At 44.4% G+C, this 18794-nt stretch overlaps 1 protein-coding gene across 2 annotated transcripts; it reads right to left on the reverse strand.

Annotated features, from left to right (window-relative positions):
• Positions 1-735: 735 nt before the first annotated feature.
• LOC123055101 (uncharacterized) lies at positions 736-13836 on the reverse strand. 2 transcript variants are annotated; one of them, XM_044479027.1, is made up of 24 exons: positions 13579-13836; positions 10639-10865; positions 10433-10538; positions 10013-10114; positions 9853-9912; positions 9651-9729; positions 9382-9532; positions 9174-9297; positions 8643-8820; positions 8470-8498; positions 7985-8133; positions 7807-7909; positions 7543-7638; positions 7403-7455; positions 7161-7284; positions 6877-6939; positions 6732-6791; positions 6457-6618; positions 2467-2537; positions 2288-2381; positions 1905-2041; positions 1720-1800; positions 1409-1514; positions 736-1047 (listed from the first exon to the last, which is right to left on the reverse strand). In XM_044479027.1, the coding sequence occupies exons 1-24, from the start codon at positions 13774-13776 to the stop codon at positions 991-993; spliced, it is 2610 nt and encodes an 869-aa protein (XP_044334962.1). In that variant the 5' UTR covers positions 13777-13836; the 3' UTR covers positions 736-990. The 2 variants fall into 2 exon arrangements, with proteins under 2 accessions (XP_044334962.1, XP_044334963.1); XM_044479028.1 differs by lacking the exon at positions 13579-13836 and adding an exon at positions 12070-12399.
• Positions 13837-18794: the final 4958 nt, after the last annotated feature.

The following is an 18794-nucleotide window of genomic DNA, read 5'->3' on the forward strand; positions in this document are numbered from 1 at the left end:
ATGGCGATTCGACCCGCAATGTTGTATGCCACTGAGTATTGGCCGACTAAAAGGAGACATGTTCAACAATTAGGTGTAACGAAGATGCGCATGTTGAGATAGATGTGTGGCCACACAAGGAAGAATCGGGTCGGAAGTGATGATATATGGGATAGAGTTGGGGTAGCACCAATTGAAAAGAAGCTTGTCCAACATCATCTCAGATAGTTTGGGCATATTCAACGCAGGCCTCCAGAAACTCTAGTGCATAGCGGACGGCTAAAGCATGTTGAGAATGTCAAGAGAGGTCAGGTTACACTGTACTTGACATATGAGGGGTCCATAATGAGATATTTGAAGGACTGAAATTTCAGCAAAAAACTAGCCATTGACAGGGGTGCATGAAAGCTAGTTTTGCATGTGTCAGAACCATGAATGGGTTGCGAGATCTTTCGGGTTTCAGCTCTAGCCTACCCAAATTTGTTTGGGGCCAGAGGCTTTGTTGTTGTTGTTGCCGCTGTATATCATTTATGCTTTACTCACTGTATAAGTGGTGTTATGCATATTTTCCTTACATGTGTGTGTATATGTGTTGGCCTATGGCTCCATGCGAAAAAATGGTAGTTAGGAACATTGATTCTGCCTCATAACCAACATTTGAAGAGAAAAAATGTAAAATGCTGAATAGATCAAAAATAACAAACCAGGACATCAACTCTTTTGATATGATAGATATCAAAGCAAAAAACCAGTTCCTTCCATGCAATTCGCAAATTCTATTGACCAGTATAAGGTAGCACTTGCATACACACATAGAAGTTTATTTATAGATAACACACTGCCATGAAAATAACATTCCATGTTTAAAACAACAAGATAGATCCACAAACCGCCTGATTAGGCTGCCCGTATGAACGAACCATTCCAGGGCTGACTTATTAAAAGGTCATAGGCTATCGAGGAGTAAGTGAGTAACAGTTCAAGAACTGAACGGACAAGGATATGTTGCCTTTAGGCTTTAGCCAAAGGCTGGCCTAGCCGACGGTTGCCTGGGCGAGAGAAAACAACCTGCATACATCATTGGCAGAATGTCAGACAGTCAGGCATCATCACAGTCAATATATGGAGTGCTAGCTCCCTTCCACAAAAAGGTGCAGGTTCAGACATAATTTTGGTCAAAGTTTCAAAGTAATGCTATATGAAAATCACAAGTGAAGGTCTTTCTCAAGAAAACACTTTCACCATTTAACAATTTTATGAAGTTTTACAATTTATTGCGGTGAAAACTAAAGGTCGCTATATTTGGGAGACCGTGCTGTTTTCCAAAATGTCATCTTTTTAAGAGTACCGGAAGGAGTATATGACTTCAATTTGTCTGGAAATAACATAGGTAAATACTATATACATTACAGCATGCGTACATATGTACCTGGTAAACTCCAAGTGTCCGTGACTTCATACAAGCCGCAGAGAATATGAGGTAGTACTCCCATATACGGATGAACTTCTCATCAAAGCCCAGGGCCAACATCTTACTGCAAGAAAAACAAAGCAAATAAGATTTTAATACTAACTGAGCAACCAACTGTAACTATATATGTAGATGTGTATATATCGTCACAGCAAACTTACTTGCTCAATGAACATATAATATATGTGCTAGTCTTGTTTTCAACTAAGTTTTTTTCCTAATTAACTGGACAACACTATTCTTCTATAGTGATGGCAGGTGATACTTACTCTTTGTTGGCAGTGAAGTTGTCCATCCAGCACATCAGAGTTGGGTAGTAATTGGGCCCAATATTCTCGACATGCTCTATGCTACACCCAGTGCGCAACAAGATCAGGCAGGGCTTAATCAATGGAGATTCATCCATGACTATTAAGTAACCAATCAAGCATCAATCGATTGATGTGAAACGTACCAGAACCTTGATGATGTGCTCATGGCAGACACTACACGGGCCAAAGAAGGAAGGCAACCACCAGGAAATATGTATTCTGTTAGGAAGTCTGGCCTTTTTCTGTATTGTTCGTACCGTTCCTCTGGAGCTGAGATGAACTAAACGCACATGTATGTATTTGCAGATAATGGTTAGTTCATGATAGTGTAAGCCTAAGGTCTTGCTTGGATAGGAGTACGTTTCATTGGGTTTTCTGCCAATACGAAAGAATAAAGCAAAATTTTGTTCTCGTGCGCCGAAATAAGGCATATATACTACATTGTTTGTGGTGATAGTGGAATCCAGCCGTAAGGTTGGATGGAAAGACACTTAGTTGTTGAAAATGATATTTGACGTGCACTAACCTGCAGGGCCATTATGCCATCTTCAGCTAAGTAAGACTCGCAGCAGGCAAAAAATTCATCCATGCATTCATGGCCAACATGTTCAATCATACAGCTGATTCACAGAAGAGGAATACGTATTATAACAATGAGTACATGTATTGTCGAAGTCACTGCGCACGTCTGTAATATATACTTACATGCTTATGATTGCGTCATACTTGTAAGGTGGTATGTGACGGTAGTCACACAGCAGAAAAGTTATGTGGTCCTAAAAATTAATAACAATAGACAGTAGAATTGTTAGCTAGGATTTCACCCTGCCGAAGTAAGCTGGGGACAAAACCAGATTAATTCTCTGTGCATGCATGTCTATATTTATCTATTCTATTCTATATTTAAAGTGCATGACAGGCTAGCCAGCAAAAATAAGTTGCTAGAAAATCTCACAAATAGCAGAGGATATGCCCATTTTTTATGTGGTACAGCAGCATAATTTTGCAAGTTTTACGGCTCAGATGTAAAGTTACTATCATTTTTTAAGGGGACATGTAAAGTTACTAGATCAATCAGCGACAGTCAAAGCTGTTAAAGGCCCAACATGACACGCCGCCTAGGAAGTTCATGAAAAGGTGTGTTTTCCGTAGCAATGAAAAAGCTTCGAAAACGGTAACGTGTTTGGATCCTTACTACTGCATGCCTATTTCTATTGTTTTTAATGTGCATGTCTATTATTTCCACGTGCCATTCTCGAATGATATTTCTCTTCACGAAAGATATTTAGAACCAAAAATATATTAAACCTGACTCTGTCCGATCCAAATGCTTAAAGAAATCTTGATTAACCAAACTATATTTGTATACTTTGGTTCCAAATTGAAAACTCTTCTCGCCAAATTCTACAAACCTATCGAATACTAACACATAGCAGTAAACTGAGTAAAGTCGTAACTTAGAGCTGAGGTGAGAAAATAAGTCAAAGCCAAACTATAATGCTGGCGGGCACGTGGGGGCCGGGAATACCGTTTCATTTGGAGTGGGCTGGTTGGACCCTGGGTTGTACGTGCCAGCTGCTCACCCAATCTGTCCCATTCAACTCTCGCAAATCTGAATCATGTCGATGGTGACCAAGGCAGCAGCAGGGGAGTAGGAAGGTGGTGATATCTGGAGCTCGTGATTTGTGGTCCTACAGGGAGGTGTTGTTGACTCCTTCGCAGCGGAAGGGGCGGCGATACTCGTTGCAAGCGGGTGGCAGGGAGAGGTCAAGCAAGCTATGGAGGGGGTTTGGGCAATGAATGGCATGTTGTGAAGAGGTGGTGGTCATCAGGTCATGACAAGAGTGGAGGCCGCGATGACTGTGCCGTTAGCGGTGGATGGATCAGGGTGGACCGCAAAGGGCGGGGGCCCCGAATCACAATCACTTGGTGGCACGCATGGAGACACAGTGGAAGCCGAAGCCGGTGCTTCAAGGGCATTCTTCCTCGACTACAGCCTCCACCAAGCAAGACAGGGCTACTTCGTCTAAGGTAAATGTGCCTGTATAGCCACACAAAGGAATGAAAGTTCCGATCTGGGACAACAGGCCAAACCGTCGCAGCGCTAGGAAACTGCACTAACCCTCGGTTTGATTCGAGTGTTTAGAGGTAACCTTAACCCTGCATTGTTGTATTGGTTTCTCCGTGCAGTATCAACGGAATTGGTCATGGGAATTTGTTGCTAAAGGAGAGGATTTTGTCCCCTGCAAAAAATGGGGAGGATTTGTGGTACAGTTTCCTTCTCCTGAGATGATTGAAATGTTGGTTGATTTCGAGGATTTCGAACTAAAAGGCTGCAATGTGTATGTAACAGTGAGGATTTTGACTGAGTTTAGACCTAAGGGGAGATTGCACAGGCGTGTGCGGGCAGATGGAGCCCAGAAGAGATGAGACGTTACAAGGGGATATGTGAGGGTGGATCTTCCAATGGAACATTGGACACAGTGGATATGCAGTTGTTGGAGGACCTCAATATTGTCAGGTTTAGAGTGGATGTAAAAAAATGTCAAGAAAATTCGACCTATGTTGAGGGTTAGGTGAAACCCTGGATATATGATATTCATTTTTCAGTAGAGTCAACTGTGGAGCATGGTATTCTGAATCTGGATACAGGTGGGCCGACTGGAAAGAGAACAACTGATAATCCTGAGCACTAAACAGAGAGTACAAAGAAAACACTAGGCAGAGAGAAGTAATGAGCCTGAAGGCTACCATCTTGCGCAACAGTTATATTTTTAACTGAGATTGGAACTCTGGTTATGCCTGAGCTAGAGAGTGTTACCCTGGAAACTGCAGAAATTTCAACACTGTCTCAGACTGAGTTTGCGGGTAATAAGATCCAGGAAGCAGAGTGTTGGATAGGCTCATTGACAAAGAAAAGGATATGGAAGAAGAAACTGTGAAGATAAAGAGGAAGCAGGAGGAGATGATGATGAACAATTGACTTATTTTCAAGGGTGTCAAGACAGAGTTCATTTTTCACAAGTGAAAGTGGCAGAATACTGAGAACCCTTTGGGACCAAAATAAAAAATGCTTTTGATCCCGATAATGGGAGCATTAAGAACGACAAAGAAAATGAGGAGCTGAAACTAACTGATGCTGGGTGGCTTGGGGTTCAGGAGGCTGGGTCTTCTGGAGCTAAGGTCAAAAGATGTGATAGGCTAAAATGCCAAGATGCTCACATGGCTGAGCTGGCTATGAAGACAGCAGCCCTGAAGAACGCTTTCTCAGGTACAAACACTGTCTCTGACAGCTCCCTTCTACCAACTACTCCCTCCGTCCCAAAATAAGCGTCGTAGATTTAGTACAAAGTTAGTACAACTTTGTATTAAATCTGCGACACTTATTTTGGGACGGAGGGAGTATTTTAAATACTTAATGATGTTTTGCTAGATCCAACTAATATGCTAGGAGGGGTTAATGCTAGTGATATTGATTTCCATGCTTTAACTTCTGTTGATACATCTTTGGAAGTGGTAAGAATGAATTTGTTTGAGGAAGAGGAAAAACATAAAAATGTGCAAGAACCCATGGAAGATAATCTGTTTCAAGTTGTGTCAGAGGAGAATGAAGATCTTACTATTGATAGTGGGTTAATGTTCCAAATGCTAACCCTAGTAGCGCTATGCTAAACATAACAAATAACAAGATTTTCAAATTGTGCTCCTCAGCTTTTAGGGTTGAGCCAACTAAAAAGGAGGTAAACACCGAAAGAAAAAAGTTGATATGGCAAGTGATCCTTTGTGTCTTTGACCTTGTTAGACCCCCAGACAGTACTGAGGATCAACTTGGTGGGTGGTTTGATACATTCCCAGTGTCCTATCACAAACTGGTGCTTTGTGGGGGAGGAGCAATTTGCTCAACAATTTGGAAGATCAGAAACGCAGCTTGCTTCAAACAACAATATCCTAGTGATCTTCTCAGCCTGTACAGCAACCCTGACGCTTGGGCTATTTTGCAGAAAGAACAAGATCGAAGAAATCTTGAAGAGTCTTGATGATACAACTAGTAGTCAAAGAGGCTTACGCGAGAAGACATGGTTGGGTCCCGATGGTTGGCAGGTTACTTAATGAATTAATGATCCTGAGAATTTTTTTGGGCTGTTGGCTCCTACATTCCTGGATCTGTAATAAGTAATTGGTTCTGTAGCGCAAAAAAGTAGCTGGTTTTGCAAACACTCTTTATGCTGCTTTGTTTAGTTTTTGCTTTTATCATTGTAAGAACTATGTGGTTTGGGTGGTTTCGCTAATGGAAATCGACAAGGGAGCTCGTTATTTCAAAACATTGGCGGCAACAGAAACTAAATCAATTATTGGTAAAATTTGGGCCATGCTTGTACCTATCAAATGGCATATTCACTCTCACATCTTTACATCATCAATTACAAGAAAGGGTGGAGGTCTGGACGATAAAAAACCTAAAATACTCACACTACACTTTCTCAGTTGGCACATGCATATGGTGGATCGGTAATTACTGATAAACTATCAAACTGCACATGTATTTCCTAAAGGAGGGAGTAATATAGAAAATTTTCCTCACAGTACACTTTCTCAGTTAACACAGGCATATGGTGAATTAGCAATTATTGATAAACAATTAAACTGCACGTGTATTGCATAAAGCCGTAAACGAGGGACTAACATATAACTAACCTCTAAGCCAGCTTCTCTTGCTTTTCCCTGGGCGTATTTAAGCTGCTCCTCCGACAAAGTGACTCCGGTGTATTTGCAGCCAGTTTGCTTAACCACTTGTATTGCCAAACTTCCCCAGCCGAAACCGATATCAAGAACATGATGCCCCCTCTCGACTTTAGCCTTTGGTTAAATGTGTATTTTGCAAGGTTGAAGTACCATCAGATCATGTTCACAACGTTGTCTAACGAGTAATCAGTCGAATGATACAATCTCTGGAGACATGGTAGTATTACCTTGTTGATTAGAAGTCTAAGTTTACGTTCCTGGGCTGCTTCTAAGCTTTCGTTCTCCATCTACCAATTTAATTTTAGTCCATGATTAACAAAAATACTCTTCAAAAATTACAAGCTGCAGAACAAAATAACAAGATTTACAAACCTTAAAAATTGCACAAGAGTAAGTCATCGATTTATCCATAAAAAGCGAGAAAAACTCGTTACTCTGCACACATATATGAGAAGAAAGACAGAACTATTAGTATATTTTGGCATGTAGACGGTAAGTACCGAATGATAATCTATCATTTTTATAAGGTTTGGAACACAAAAAATCTCAATTTCTACAAGATCTGCAATAATTATAGCATTACAAATTGACCGAAGCAGCTAGTTATCTTAATCCTGAAGGAATATAATAACAAAAGAAGAGACATGAGTACTGACAAGATCATAGTGCTGAGAGACATTTCGGCGACTTCGTGTCACAGTGTTCTTCCTCGAGAATTTGCCCAAAAAGTACTTAGCATGTGCCAACCGACCTAATACATGCAATGGTGTCCATCGACCCCTGCAAACCGAACAATTTTTATATACATGATTAGTCACAATCACAGAGATTCATAGATACTACTTCATTTTTATGAAACAATTCATAGGAATCTAGTGGAGAATTGAAGGTTCAGAACCCTTTTCTGGCAATGCGGCGGTTCCTACGGTCATCTCTGTTAGCAATGAGAATCTGCAGGGGAGTGGATCATTGATTTGATCTGTAATGAAGAAAGAAATAGCTCTACCAATAAGCTCATAGACTATGATATAGTTTTACCAGGATAAGATTCAGAAGGCCTTCTCTCTTGTCGAGAAAAGAGAAACAGCCGTTAATATAGGCTTCTGCCAAGCCAAGGTTTCCTTCTGTTGCAATCTGAAAGCCGTGAGAGAGCCAGGATAAACACATGTAGTTCAAATGAGAAGGTTGGATAAAGAAATTGCAGTGGAGTATATAAGAAATAAAGAATCATGCATGGACACATCACCAATCAGAAAAAACAAAAAATGCATGTGTAGGAAGAAAAAGAGAAGAGAAGATAACCTTCCAATAGAACAAGGGGTCATGAACTCGCATTACAGATTTTACACGGCATTTGTCGCAAGCTTTACCAAAGCTGAACACACTACCTCCTTCTTCAACCAATCTGCACGAAAATTTTTAAGGTGAAAAATAATCATAATTAGACGTCGTGTAGTATATTGATCATAAAAGGACTCACATCAAGTTGCCGATGGATATGTATAGGTTAAAAAATCTTGCAACTGCAAGGCGCACCCCAGCCTCAGTCCATGATGGAATCATCTGCTTTGGGTTCAGCAGAAGTTCGGATTTCTTTCCAAGCAAACCTTGAGCTGTTGCTTTCCCAGCCTGCATCGATTCAATATGTCCAATAAAAATAGACCGCATGTATCTATTTCATGAAATAGTCATTCTGAATTATGTGATTGAAACCAAAAACGTATTTTTCAGACTGGTGTAAAAAGGAAACGGCCCCCATAGATTAATAAAGGAGAACCTTGGAGATCTAGTAGCTTGGGCCTTAGGCCAACTAGAGGTAAACAAGGATATAATTTGTTATGGTTATGATAGGATTATTTATGTTCAGATTTGTTAGACTGTTGTCAAATATTTTAGCACGTAACAGTATTGTCCACTATGGCACACAGGTCCAAAAGAGAGTGGAGAGGTTGTGCATGCAAATACCTTCAATCCATCTTCATGGAAGCCGTGACCTGTTACCCAAGGCAGAAGAGACATTTGAGACCTGATGTTCTTATTTCATACCAAACTTTCATGTAGTAAAAGTATGTCGTACATCTACATGCAAGTTGTTGCGAACAAATCATCTACAAACTGAAATTCATGAAACAGGTTACCTTGATATGCCCCACAGAACCATATTCCTCTCTTTCCCTGGATCTTATCAAGCTGAAGATAAGCTTTCGCCGCAGCCACAGACGGAACAGGAAGGCTTGTAGACCATTTAAGGAGTAGATGATCCGGAACACAGGGGGGGTTGAGTGTCACCAGGAAAGGCCTGGCAGATTCAATTTTCTGGAATTGCGAAAAAAGATCAAATATACCACAATTAAAAATTAAGTAATCCATTCATACTGCTGGAGGGGTTGGGCTGAAGGTTCCATTTTGCTTTTATTCAGTGAGTCTGCTCTAGAGTGTATTGGTTCTAAGGTGATGAAAATATGGCTTATTGCTACACAGAAATGACTTTATCCATTCTTCTTTCTTTTTGCTGCGGAGACATGCCTAGTCCTGACAACATGTAACGCTAACGTACAAAATGGTTTCAGCGTCGTAATAAATCCGGTGCAGGGCCCTTCTTCAAGATATATATCATCAATACAATTAATTCATTATACAAAACCTGTATGTGAAACCAAAGAATTTACCTGTATATGATTTAGCCAGTAAGTAACAGAAAAACCCCTGCTAGTTGTCCCCAGGAAATTCCAGGCGCTCCATGCCGACGAATTTCGGGGCATCAAATTTTGATCGCAGTGGAGGTATATATCCCTGCAACATAAATGTGTCTTGCGATTAGTACATCAGATCAAACTTTATTTATGCATTCGTTTAGCAATAGAAGACGGGCTTTACCTGTGGACATACTGACAAGCACCTAGAATTTTCAATTCGTAATGTGTAGCTTCAGCTCCTAGTACTTTCAGAGCATTGGGTGCATGGACCCCAAGGATAACACTGTCATATGTTTCCTCTGAACCATCATTCTCCAAGACTCTGTGGCCAGCTGCCAGTGCCAAGATATTGTTTCCGTTAGTGCCAAGATAATATGATGACAGACACATTGTTTGTACTCCCAGGAAATCAACAAAGAGTTTGGCATTAGCAATAACGCATGTATTTACCTCCATCAAAACTTGAAACGGATTTGACCCGACAGCTGGTTTTAATTCGACAGCCCATGCTTTCCAATTCTCCTTTTACCTGCGTGTACGCAACAGTTGCACTGTTTAATCCCTGCATTTGACTGCAGCTAAAGCCTATAGAGTATAATAAACAGCGATCATGTGTGACCCTGTTGTCACCCATCTGGGTCGCTGTAAGTACCTTGTCTACAACGGACTGCAAAAGAGCCTTGACAGTGGGCAACTGGGGGTAGCGAAACAGCTGAGAGTGCAGCAACTTTAATCAGCTTTCTAATGCACAAAGAAGAATTAAGAATGCAAATGCAGTGGGAATGGAACATATATACAAAGTAGCTAGGCACCTGAAGAAGGTCATGGTTACGGAAAAATGATAGCACGAAGAAAGCGGACAAGCTCAAAACACCTTGGAATGAAGATGGCCACAGGCCTGCACACACTGGAATCTGCACCAAATATATATTTTCGTGTCACCAACTCAATAGTACATAATAACCAGCCTTAATTACCGTCCCCTGCACTGCACCAATGTTGGTGGGAAAACATACTAGCCATCAAGTAGTCAGCCCAGATTTTCATTAGAATTTGAACATTTCATCTGAATTTTATAATTAACAGAAAATTGTAGTTTCTTTTTACAGTTTTACATGACTGTTCAAAAACATAAAAATCAAAACTTGAATATAGAAATTCTGATGTTCGCCAAAGAGTTGCTGGATACACCAAAAAAGGAGAAGCATAAGCAAGTAGATTAGAAGCAGTACAAGATAAGCTTCTTGGAAAAATAGCGAATATCCATGTGACTGAATGAACTGCCCCAATGTCTCATTACAGTCCACGTCAGGGTTATGTTCATGATACTCCAGGTACCTTCATTCCAAAGATTAAACCAGCAAGTTAATTGTTATCATATATAAACACAAGGCATATGTACAGCTTCACATGAGAACTGAGGGACTGAACTGCTTACGTCAGAGCATCGTTCTTGAACTTCAGTATCTCACGGACCATACGCCAAAAACTTGTTTTCAGTATATTGGCTTTTTGCGCCAAGAGGCTCGAGATACCGTTGCCATTGCCCCACTCACATCCTCTGCTGCCGCCGTCCGATTGTGTGCTCACTGAGAAAGACATGTCTGATCTCTCCATCTCCACCCCGAGCCCTTCTAACCATTCCATCATGTGGGAATATGTTACCTACAATTGATGCATATGGTACAACAAAAAATCTTATAATATAGGTTTACGAAGATCTTCCTCTGAATAGATTTAATCAGAGTAAATTAAAATATCAAAATAGTTTACAACCATGCACACTAAACAGATATAAACTAACATGTACAGCTACAATTGTATTTGCAACCATAAGCATTATAGTACAATTTTGAAAACATGACAATACATAACTTAGGCAGTCAATGCGGCTCCATTCAAGGGATGTACAACAGATGACAGCAAATGCTAGATGGACACATGTCATAATCTTAGATAAGCACTGAATTGTAAGAAGGGAACAAGAGCTCTGATTGTTGAGATCATGCCAGATACCGTGAGGAAAGGCCTCCCAACATTGGTTAATGCTAGACGTGGGCGCCAATAGCGCTGGAAATTTGATACCGAGGGAAAAAAAGTCTATCTCTGAACTCTGAGTAAAACACATAGATGAACACACGAACTTACACCAGCACACACATTTCGACAACGCCTACGAAAGACTTAACTCTTGAACAATTTTTTAATATAATATTTTTCGAAATTTTCCTAATTGCTCCAAAAGCCATAATGTTTTCTTCCTTCTGAACAATAAAGCAACTTTCACAAGCCTTGTAAACATTCTCATTGTGACAGCTGAACCTTTTCCTGTACTTTTCAGAAACTTCATTTTCCCAGCAAAAACCATAATGTTCACTTCCCTCTATATAATTATAACGGAACAATTTTCATAAGCCTGGTGAGCATTCTCGTTCTGACTTCTGACTGATGATCTACGGGAACATTTTTATGAGATATAGACACATTTAAGAAAACGAAACAGTAATGCGAAGAAACTAGTGCTGTAGAATCTACCCACTCGCTAGGAAAGTTCCGAACCTAAATCACGGCCAATGAAATTGCTTCCCTCAAGCTAGTAACAGTGTCATTTAGATCGCGCCTAACTCTGAATGGTGAGGTCAGATACCGTAGGTTCATATGCTATGGTGGTGACCAATCTCCAAGCTGACATAACCCAGTTAAAAATTGATTTAATGAGTCAAATTGAGTCTTAGTTTGAAAACAAAATGAGTCAAGTTGAATGGCAGTATTTGGTTGGGTAATTGTTTGTACACAGTTAGCTTTCCGAACTAAATCAATGAGCAAATAAGTAGACACTGGATGAGTTTGGCGCTTAGAAGCATTTTACCGAGCACCTTCCCTGCTGTCTTGGAGACTGACGGGGCTTGCTTCAAATGACGGCGGCAGGGCGTTGCAGTAGACGAAGGCATAGGGCTGCAAGGGGGAGGCTTCGTGGCGCCGCCGAAGCAGCATCGGTGGGTGCCGGGGGGCGCCTCGTCGGAGCGGCTTTCGGGCCGGCGACGGCTGACATAGGCGAACGCACAGAGCAGCGATGGGTAAGCCTCGACGGTGGCGGCCCGCCGGAGACGACGGTGTGGTCGAGATCGCCGGTTGCGGCCCGCCGGAGACGACGAAGTTGGCCGCCGCGGCGGAGGACCATAGATGATGGCTGGCGGAATCAGTGGAAAGGTTTTTTTTTTTCGAGGAGAAGAGTAAGTGGAAAGATGTCCAACGAAATTAATTATTAGGGCCGGGCCCATTTCCATCCTTCTTCTGTTTCAGATTTCCTTTTTTATTATTTTATTTACTATAGGAGTAGTTGTTTTCTGCTGTTGTTTCTTTTTATCTTTCCTATATTTTTATTTTATTTTATTTTTAATTTAATTCTTCGCCTATATTTAATTTTTTTTTCTTTCAAGGTATATGTTTGAGTTTGAAATATGTTAATAATTTTTTAAAGTATATGAAGAACATGTTTAATCTGTCAACGTTTTCTAATATCTTTTATATACATGAATATCTCTAAAAATGTGTGATAAACATTTTGTTTCATTTATATGGGCATTTCTACCGAGGTACGTGAATTTTTTTCAAAAAAATTGTACAGTAATATATTAATTTTTCTGTTGTTTTAAACTCATTTTAACAGTAACATTTTACGACATGCTAGAAAACACATTTTAAAAAACGCAAACTTAATGGACCGTTCTAAACATAACATGCCGTCCACTCAAAAACTGAAAAGAGCATGCCCGGTTCTACACGAACATATTGCCACAAAGGGTCAAGGGAACCCCTAAAAAACAAATGGTAAAGAGAATATGTCATAATTAAAATCAGCACCGAGTTACAAGAAGCAAACAAGAACTCCGAATGCCAAGATTAAGTACACGTTTGGACTCTCTCCGCTCTCCAACTCCACTCCGGAGCGGAGCAGCATCCGGTTCTTATTTGGGGAGTCGCTGAAAAGACTCTCCGCTCCATACTCAAGGAGTGGAGAGTTGCCGAACAGGGCCTAAGGTAGGATCTATATATTTCTCGCAAAAAAGAAAAGGTAGGAAGGATCTATATCTAGAGGTTCAGCTCCAGTATTCACCTCAGTGATCTAGTATATCGTTTTCCTTCTCTCCTTTTTTTTGGACGGTTTTTCCTTCTCTCTTGACAATGGAGCAATTTTTACAAGCCTTGTAAACATTCTTGTCTATGACAGCGGTACGTTTTCGTATACTTTTTTCAGAAACAATTTTATGCGAGGTACAGACACACTTGTAGAAAACCAAAGAGCTGTTCTATGGTTCTCTTCTCGAGTTGGTTCTGCATGAGGCAGGTGGCTTCACTCATGCATGTACGTACGTACCTGGTTGAAGATCAGGAAGCCGAGGTCGAGGTGGACGCGTCCGGCGCCATCGTCGACGGCCACCGTGCTGGCACGCCCTCCAAGGCGGTCCTCCTCCTCGTACAGGGTCACACGCACGCCGTCTCCGCCACTGGCGGCGAGCAGCTCATGCGCCGCCGCCAGCCCGCTCACCCCGCCGCCGACCACCGCCACCCTCATCCTGCTCTGCTCTGTTCTCCTCTGCTCTCTCTCAATCTCCCTCTAGCTCTGTATCTCTGCTCTGCCCTCCCACTTCTATTTAAGTCGGACTGCCGGAGTGGACGATGGGCTTGGGCTGGTCTAGTCTAGTGTGAGTCACACAACTCACATGACATCGTCCTCCAACGTGCTACGTCTTCACCTAAAAAAAACAACGTGCTACGTCTCAACAAACAGGATTTAGAGACAAAGAATGGGATTAGGATTAAGATCCCCGAATTATAGATCGGAGCTTAATGATGTCCGCCCCTCTTCACCCTTCTGCTTCTTTCGTTCTCGTGGGTTGTCCCTTGCTATTTATTAGTCTTCAAATAGTAAATAATATATCTAGAGTGTTCAGCTACAAAAATATTCTAGAGTGCTAATATTTCTGGTAAGATACAATTCTTCGTGTTTGCGATATACAAGTTGCCTCAAATTTGAATTCAGGTTAGCGATTCTGGAGAGAAGAGAAGGCGTAGACGGGGTGCCAAGGCAAGTGACATCAAGGTGGGCGGTCGCTGAAGAGGCCGATCTGGGAGTGACTTGGAACCAGGGACGACGCGACAGCATCGTCGGCAGGGGAGGGGAGATAGGGGATGACGGTTCGGGATGTGGGGTGGGTTGCTACCGTTCAAGAAGAACGGTGGGTGTGTGTGTGTGTGTTGGGGGGGGGGGGGGGGGGGAAGCATTACGAAGGCGGCAGCAGCGAGGCGTGCAGGGGGTGCCGCCAGGTAGGCGGTCCGCGGGATGGGCGTCTCGAGGAAAAAAATACGAGGGAGAAAGAAGAAGAAGAAGAAGGCCAAACGACTGGAACCTTTTTCGAATGCCTCATATATAATTGGCCCATATTTCTTCAAATTTTAGCACATTAATTATAAACATAAATTTCTTTTGTTGTTACTTTTTACACATAAGAGCATCTCCAACCGGACCCCCTACTCTGCCCCCATATGTCCGGGTGCATAGCCCAGACACCAAAAAATGACATCCAACCGGACCCTACTCAGCCCATATGTCCGGGTTGCCTGGCACCCCTCAAACCCAACCCGTATGTACGGCAGATTTGGGTCCGTCCGGACGCGTCCACCATGTAGGATTTGATAGATGGACCCACCCTAATCCTCTCCAAATTGTCCCCAACCCTCGCCTGAATTACCCTAGGCCTCTTCCTCCCTTTTGCCTCGTCTGCACCGCCCTTGCCTTGCTCGCCGTTGTACCCACCTCTGTCACCATCCCAACCCGTAGCAGCACCACCATGTGCCCGAAACCCCTCTCGGGCGTCCATGCCTCCCACAACATGGTTGTCGCCTCGGTGCGTCCTATTCAGGCGGACGTACACCTCGCCCGCCATGTGTTCGATGAAATGTCTGAGCAGGTCCGGCAGCGACTCCGGCTCAGAACTCCTCTCCCTCTCCAATTCCGACCCCATCCACGACGATGAGCGGGTGCGGCAGCGACTCCAGCTCAGAGCTTGAATACGAGGAGGAGATGCCCCTCCACATTGCGCTGGAGCGGTCCAAGGTGGAGACCGGCGGCAACTCCGGATCTGGAGCGTCGCTGCAACTCCCGCGTCGGCGCAGCGCGGACACCGGAGCTGGATCCTCCCGGCCCGCACGCAGCAACGCAAGGACAGCACAGTCCGTGCCGGCCCCGCGCCGTCTCCTTCCCCCGCCGGCCGCTCCTCCACGCGGCCAACGTTGGTGCTTGTGCTCGCGCCGCCGTCCCGCACACGCACTCCAGAGTCGGAGGCGCGCGCTGCGTGCCACGAGAGGCAGCGTGCACGGGAGAGGGATGCGGCAGAGTAGTCCGCGCGCCGCCGCCGCAGGACGGAGGCAGAACCCAACGAGGACATGCGCCGCCTCGCATGGGTCTACCGCCGCTCCCTGACGACGGCGGAGACGGATGCTCGCCGTCTCCGACGGAATAACGCTAAGGTGCTCCGGCTTGCTATTGAGCAGTCGGAGCGCGAGGCGAAGGAGGCGGTGGCTGAGAAGGCTCAGGTCGCCAGGTTGAAGCGGGAGCAGGACAGGGCAGTCCGTCGGATGAAGGGGCTCATTGTCCTCTCTGACTCCGACTCAGACGACGACGACAGCTGCACCTCCTCACAGCCGCGGACGCCTACAGCTTGATCCCCCCCCCCCCCTCAATGTTTATATCGCTTTTAGTTGTAGATGTTTAAGAACTTGTCCGGTGACGAACTATGATCTTTTGGATGTGGCGAAGTTTGTTATTGTCCATTTGCAGCCAATCTTGTGTTCCTTTACATCAATTCTTTGATCCGTTGATCACGTCGGGTAGATCAACGTTTGCATAGGTAGTATAGATATAAGGCGCCGGATATAAGATACACGGATGCAGAGTGCACATGGACGTGCACGGACGGTGTCCGCGGGCGTTTGAGGGACCGGATTTGGCCATCGCGGCTGTAGATGCTCTAAGAGGGCTATCTTTTTTATTTTTATCTTTCGGCCGTGTACTTTATCTAACCTTGATATCCTGATCGACGACCAACCACCTGCACAGGCCAGTGCTGGGAGCGACCGCACGGTCGGAGTGCTCCAAAATTACAGGGAATCGCTGATTCAAGAAAAATTACAGGGATGCTACTCCCTCCCTCCATCTATTATAGTCCATGGAAAAGGGCCGGTCGCTCTCGTTCCGTATCGAGTGTGAACCTGCGAATCAAGAGCCTATACGGTGGACATGGGTGGGGATGGCAGTCTCTTGTTGCAATTCATTGGCTCACCACGAGATCGGTGTCAGGAGACAGCGACGGCGAGGACGGTTGTTGATTGGCTTCGCCATTATGTGGATCGGCAGGAGTTTCCTTGAATGCTCCACGTAGTACGTGCTGCCACCATGCGCAAGGTGCATGTGCCTGCCTACCATGGCCGGGTACGTGTCACTGTGTCAGCATGCATGCATGTGACCCTCTGCACAGTCTAGCACGGGCAGCGCTGCACCGGGTTTCGCTCGTACACGTACTACTACGTGCTTATCAACCGCTTTCGCCGGCATGCACTTCATTCATTTCTCTGCAGCAATGCACTGTCTGTGCTCATCTGTGCAGTGCAGCCGGTGAGGTTGGCCCCGGCGAGTGCCGGGTGCCGAGTGAAAACGCATGCATTTCTACCGTAAACACCGTAGGCCAGGCCCGGCGACGATCGACCAAAGGAAAGTGGTCTCTCGGTACGTACGTGCGTGTACTCCGCTACACGTACGCGTGCTAGATGTGCATGCAAAACCCAATGCAACCTCACATGCACGGTGACAGATCGATCGACAGCCGTAGTAATATCAATATCGGGAACACGTACGTACCCCGTCCATCTCCTGTGCGTATATGCTATGGCTAGTTTCGTCCTCTCATTCACTGTCACGTGGTCACTGGTCATGGTCAGCCAAAAACTTTTGCTGCATTGGTCGATCTCAGCTAGGACTAGCTAGTATCATGTCCATACGTGCGGCATGCACCGTCTGCAGCGATTGTCGAGCATTCAAGGCAGCGATTGTTCAAACCCATCTTGTTGCTGTGTAACAGTATGTCAGAGAAGCGAGTAGTGTTTTTAGTTTTTACTGCTCGTGTCATCTCCCATGAAGTATGTAATCTCGGAGCCACCGTTAGCTTTACCGCTCCTACGAGTTCTCATCGGGCTGCATCATGCTGGAAAATAATGAAAGAAACACACCAAGGTGTACAAGGAGTCTAGGACCAAGGAATGGGGCCTTGCGAGAGGGGTTGATCGCAAGCCAGAGGTGGCGATGCCGGGGTGTTTCTAGGCTTCCGTAGTTGAGGAGGACCGTGAGGCACAGAGGTGACGCCCGCCCTCGTTACGGGATTTTCAGAGCAAGTAGAAACGCATAACGTGCTTTCGTTACCGTTGGGAGGGGTTTGCGCTTCGTGACCACAAGGTCTAACATCATAGAGGGACACCCTGATCATCATCATTCAGGGCTTTGGAACGTGTCTTTGTGGTTTTCGGACTGGGTGGCGGCTGATGCGTGGGCGAGGGAGCCCGGTTCATGAGCAGAAGCCCTATAATTTGGATGCGATCTATGATTGCAATGTGAAATCGCAATTCCATCGATGGTACACCATTTCAAACGCCGTCATGAAGTACTGTGGTGTGATTGCACGAGTGGAAAGATGGTGGCCACCAAGGCGCATCAATCGCGGAGATCATAAGTTTTGCTTCTGATTGCTCTACATATTGGTCAGTTCATTAATGAACTCAATGTTACAAGTTGATGATCACGTCATTGTATAGCCCGAAGGCGTTGTATCAAAGGATGGATACCGCCATACTGATAGAAGAGCGGCCTTGGCGTTGGGCACAGCGTTTTCATTCGCTTTTTCAGTGACCGCAGCTAGTCTATTTATGCTCCAATATGCGGATCTTGGCTATTTCATGCTCCAACCTACGGATCTCGGCCATGGCTTCCGCGCTAGTTTCATTCGCTATCCGTAGCTGAGCCTGAAGACTTTTCACTTCATCCAGCAGCCTATCCTTTTCCTTTTCTTTTTCTTTTTCGGTCACCACACCCAAGTCCGAGTGGCTGTCATCCTTCAATTGAGTGGGGGTCTCGGCCTTGCCTGCTTCCTCGCTGGTTTCTTTGGCTGTCCGTAGCCGAGCCTCGGCATGATTCACCTTCTCCAGCGGCCCACCTTTTTCAATTTCCTTTTCCATCACCGTAGCTGCTAGTTTATGCCTCAATTGACGGGTCTCGGCCATGGCTTCCTCGCTTGTTTTCTTGGCTTCCAGTAGCCGAGTCAGGAGGCCATTTAACTTCTCCGCAGCCACTAGTTTATGCTTCAGTACACGGGACTCAGCCTTAGCATCATCGCTAGTTTTCTTTTCATTCACGACGATAGCAACAATCGACTTCCTAATATAGTTGGCAAACCTTCGCTCTTCGGACGACCATTCGTGAGACAAGTTCTCAGATGACGCATCCATTCTCTCAACGGACTTCGCGAGCCAACACATCACCATACA

The sequence above is a fragment of the Triticum aestivum genome, chromosome 2D (genome assembly GCF_018294505.1).
Source record: "Triticum aestivum cultivar Chinese Spring chromosome 2D, IWGSC CS RefSeq v2.1, whole genome shotgun sequence".
In the NCBI taxonomy this organism is placed as follows: Eukaryota; Viridiplantae; Streptophyta; class Magnoliopsida; order Poales; family Poaceae; genus Triticum; species Triticum aestivum.

Bases quoted from the DNA above. Each gene is read 5' to 3' on its own strand.
- LOC123055101 (XM_044479027.1), bottom strand. From the start codon at position 13,776: ATGAGGGTGGCGGTGGTCGGCGGCGGGGTGAGCGGGCTGGCGGCGGCG. The intron at 10,866-13,578 runs GTACGTACGTAC...CATCAATTGTAG, and splicing joins GCTTCCTGATCTTCAACCAG to GTAACATATTCCCACATGAT. The intron at 7,456-7,542 runs GTAAAACTATAT...ACTCCCCTGCAG, and splicing joins GCCTTCTGAATCTTATCCTG to ATTCTCATTGCTAACAGAGA.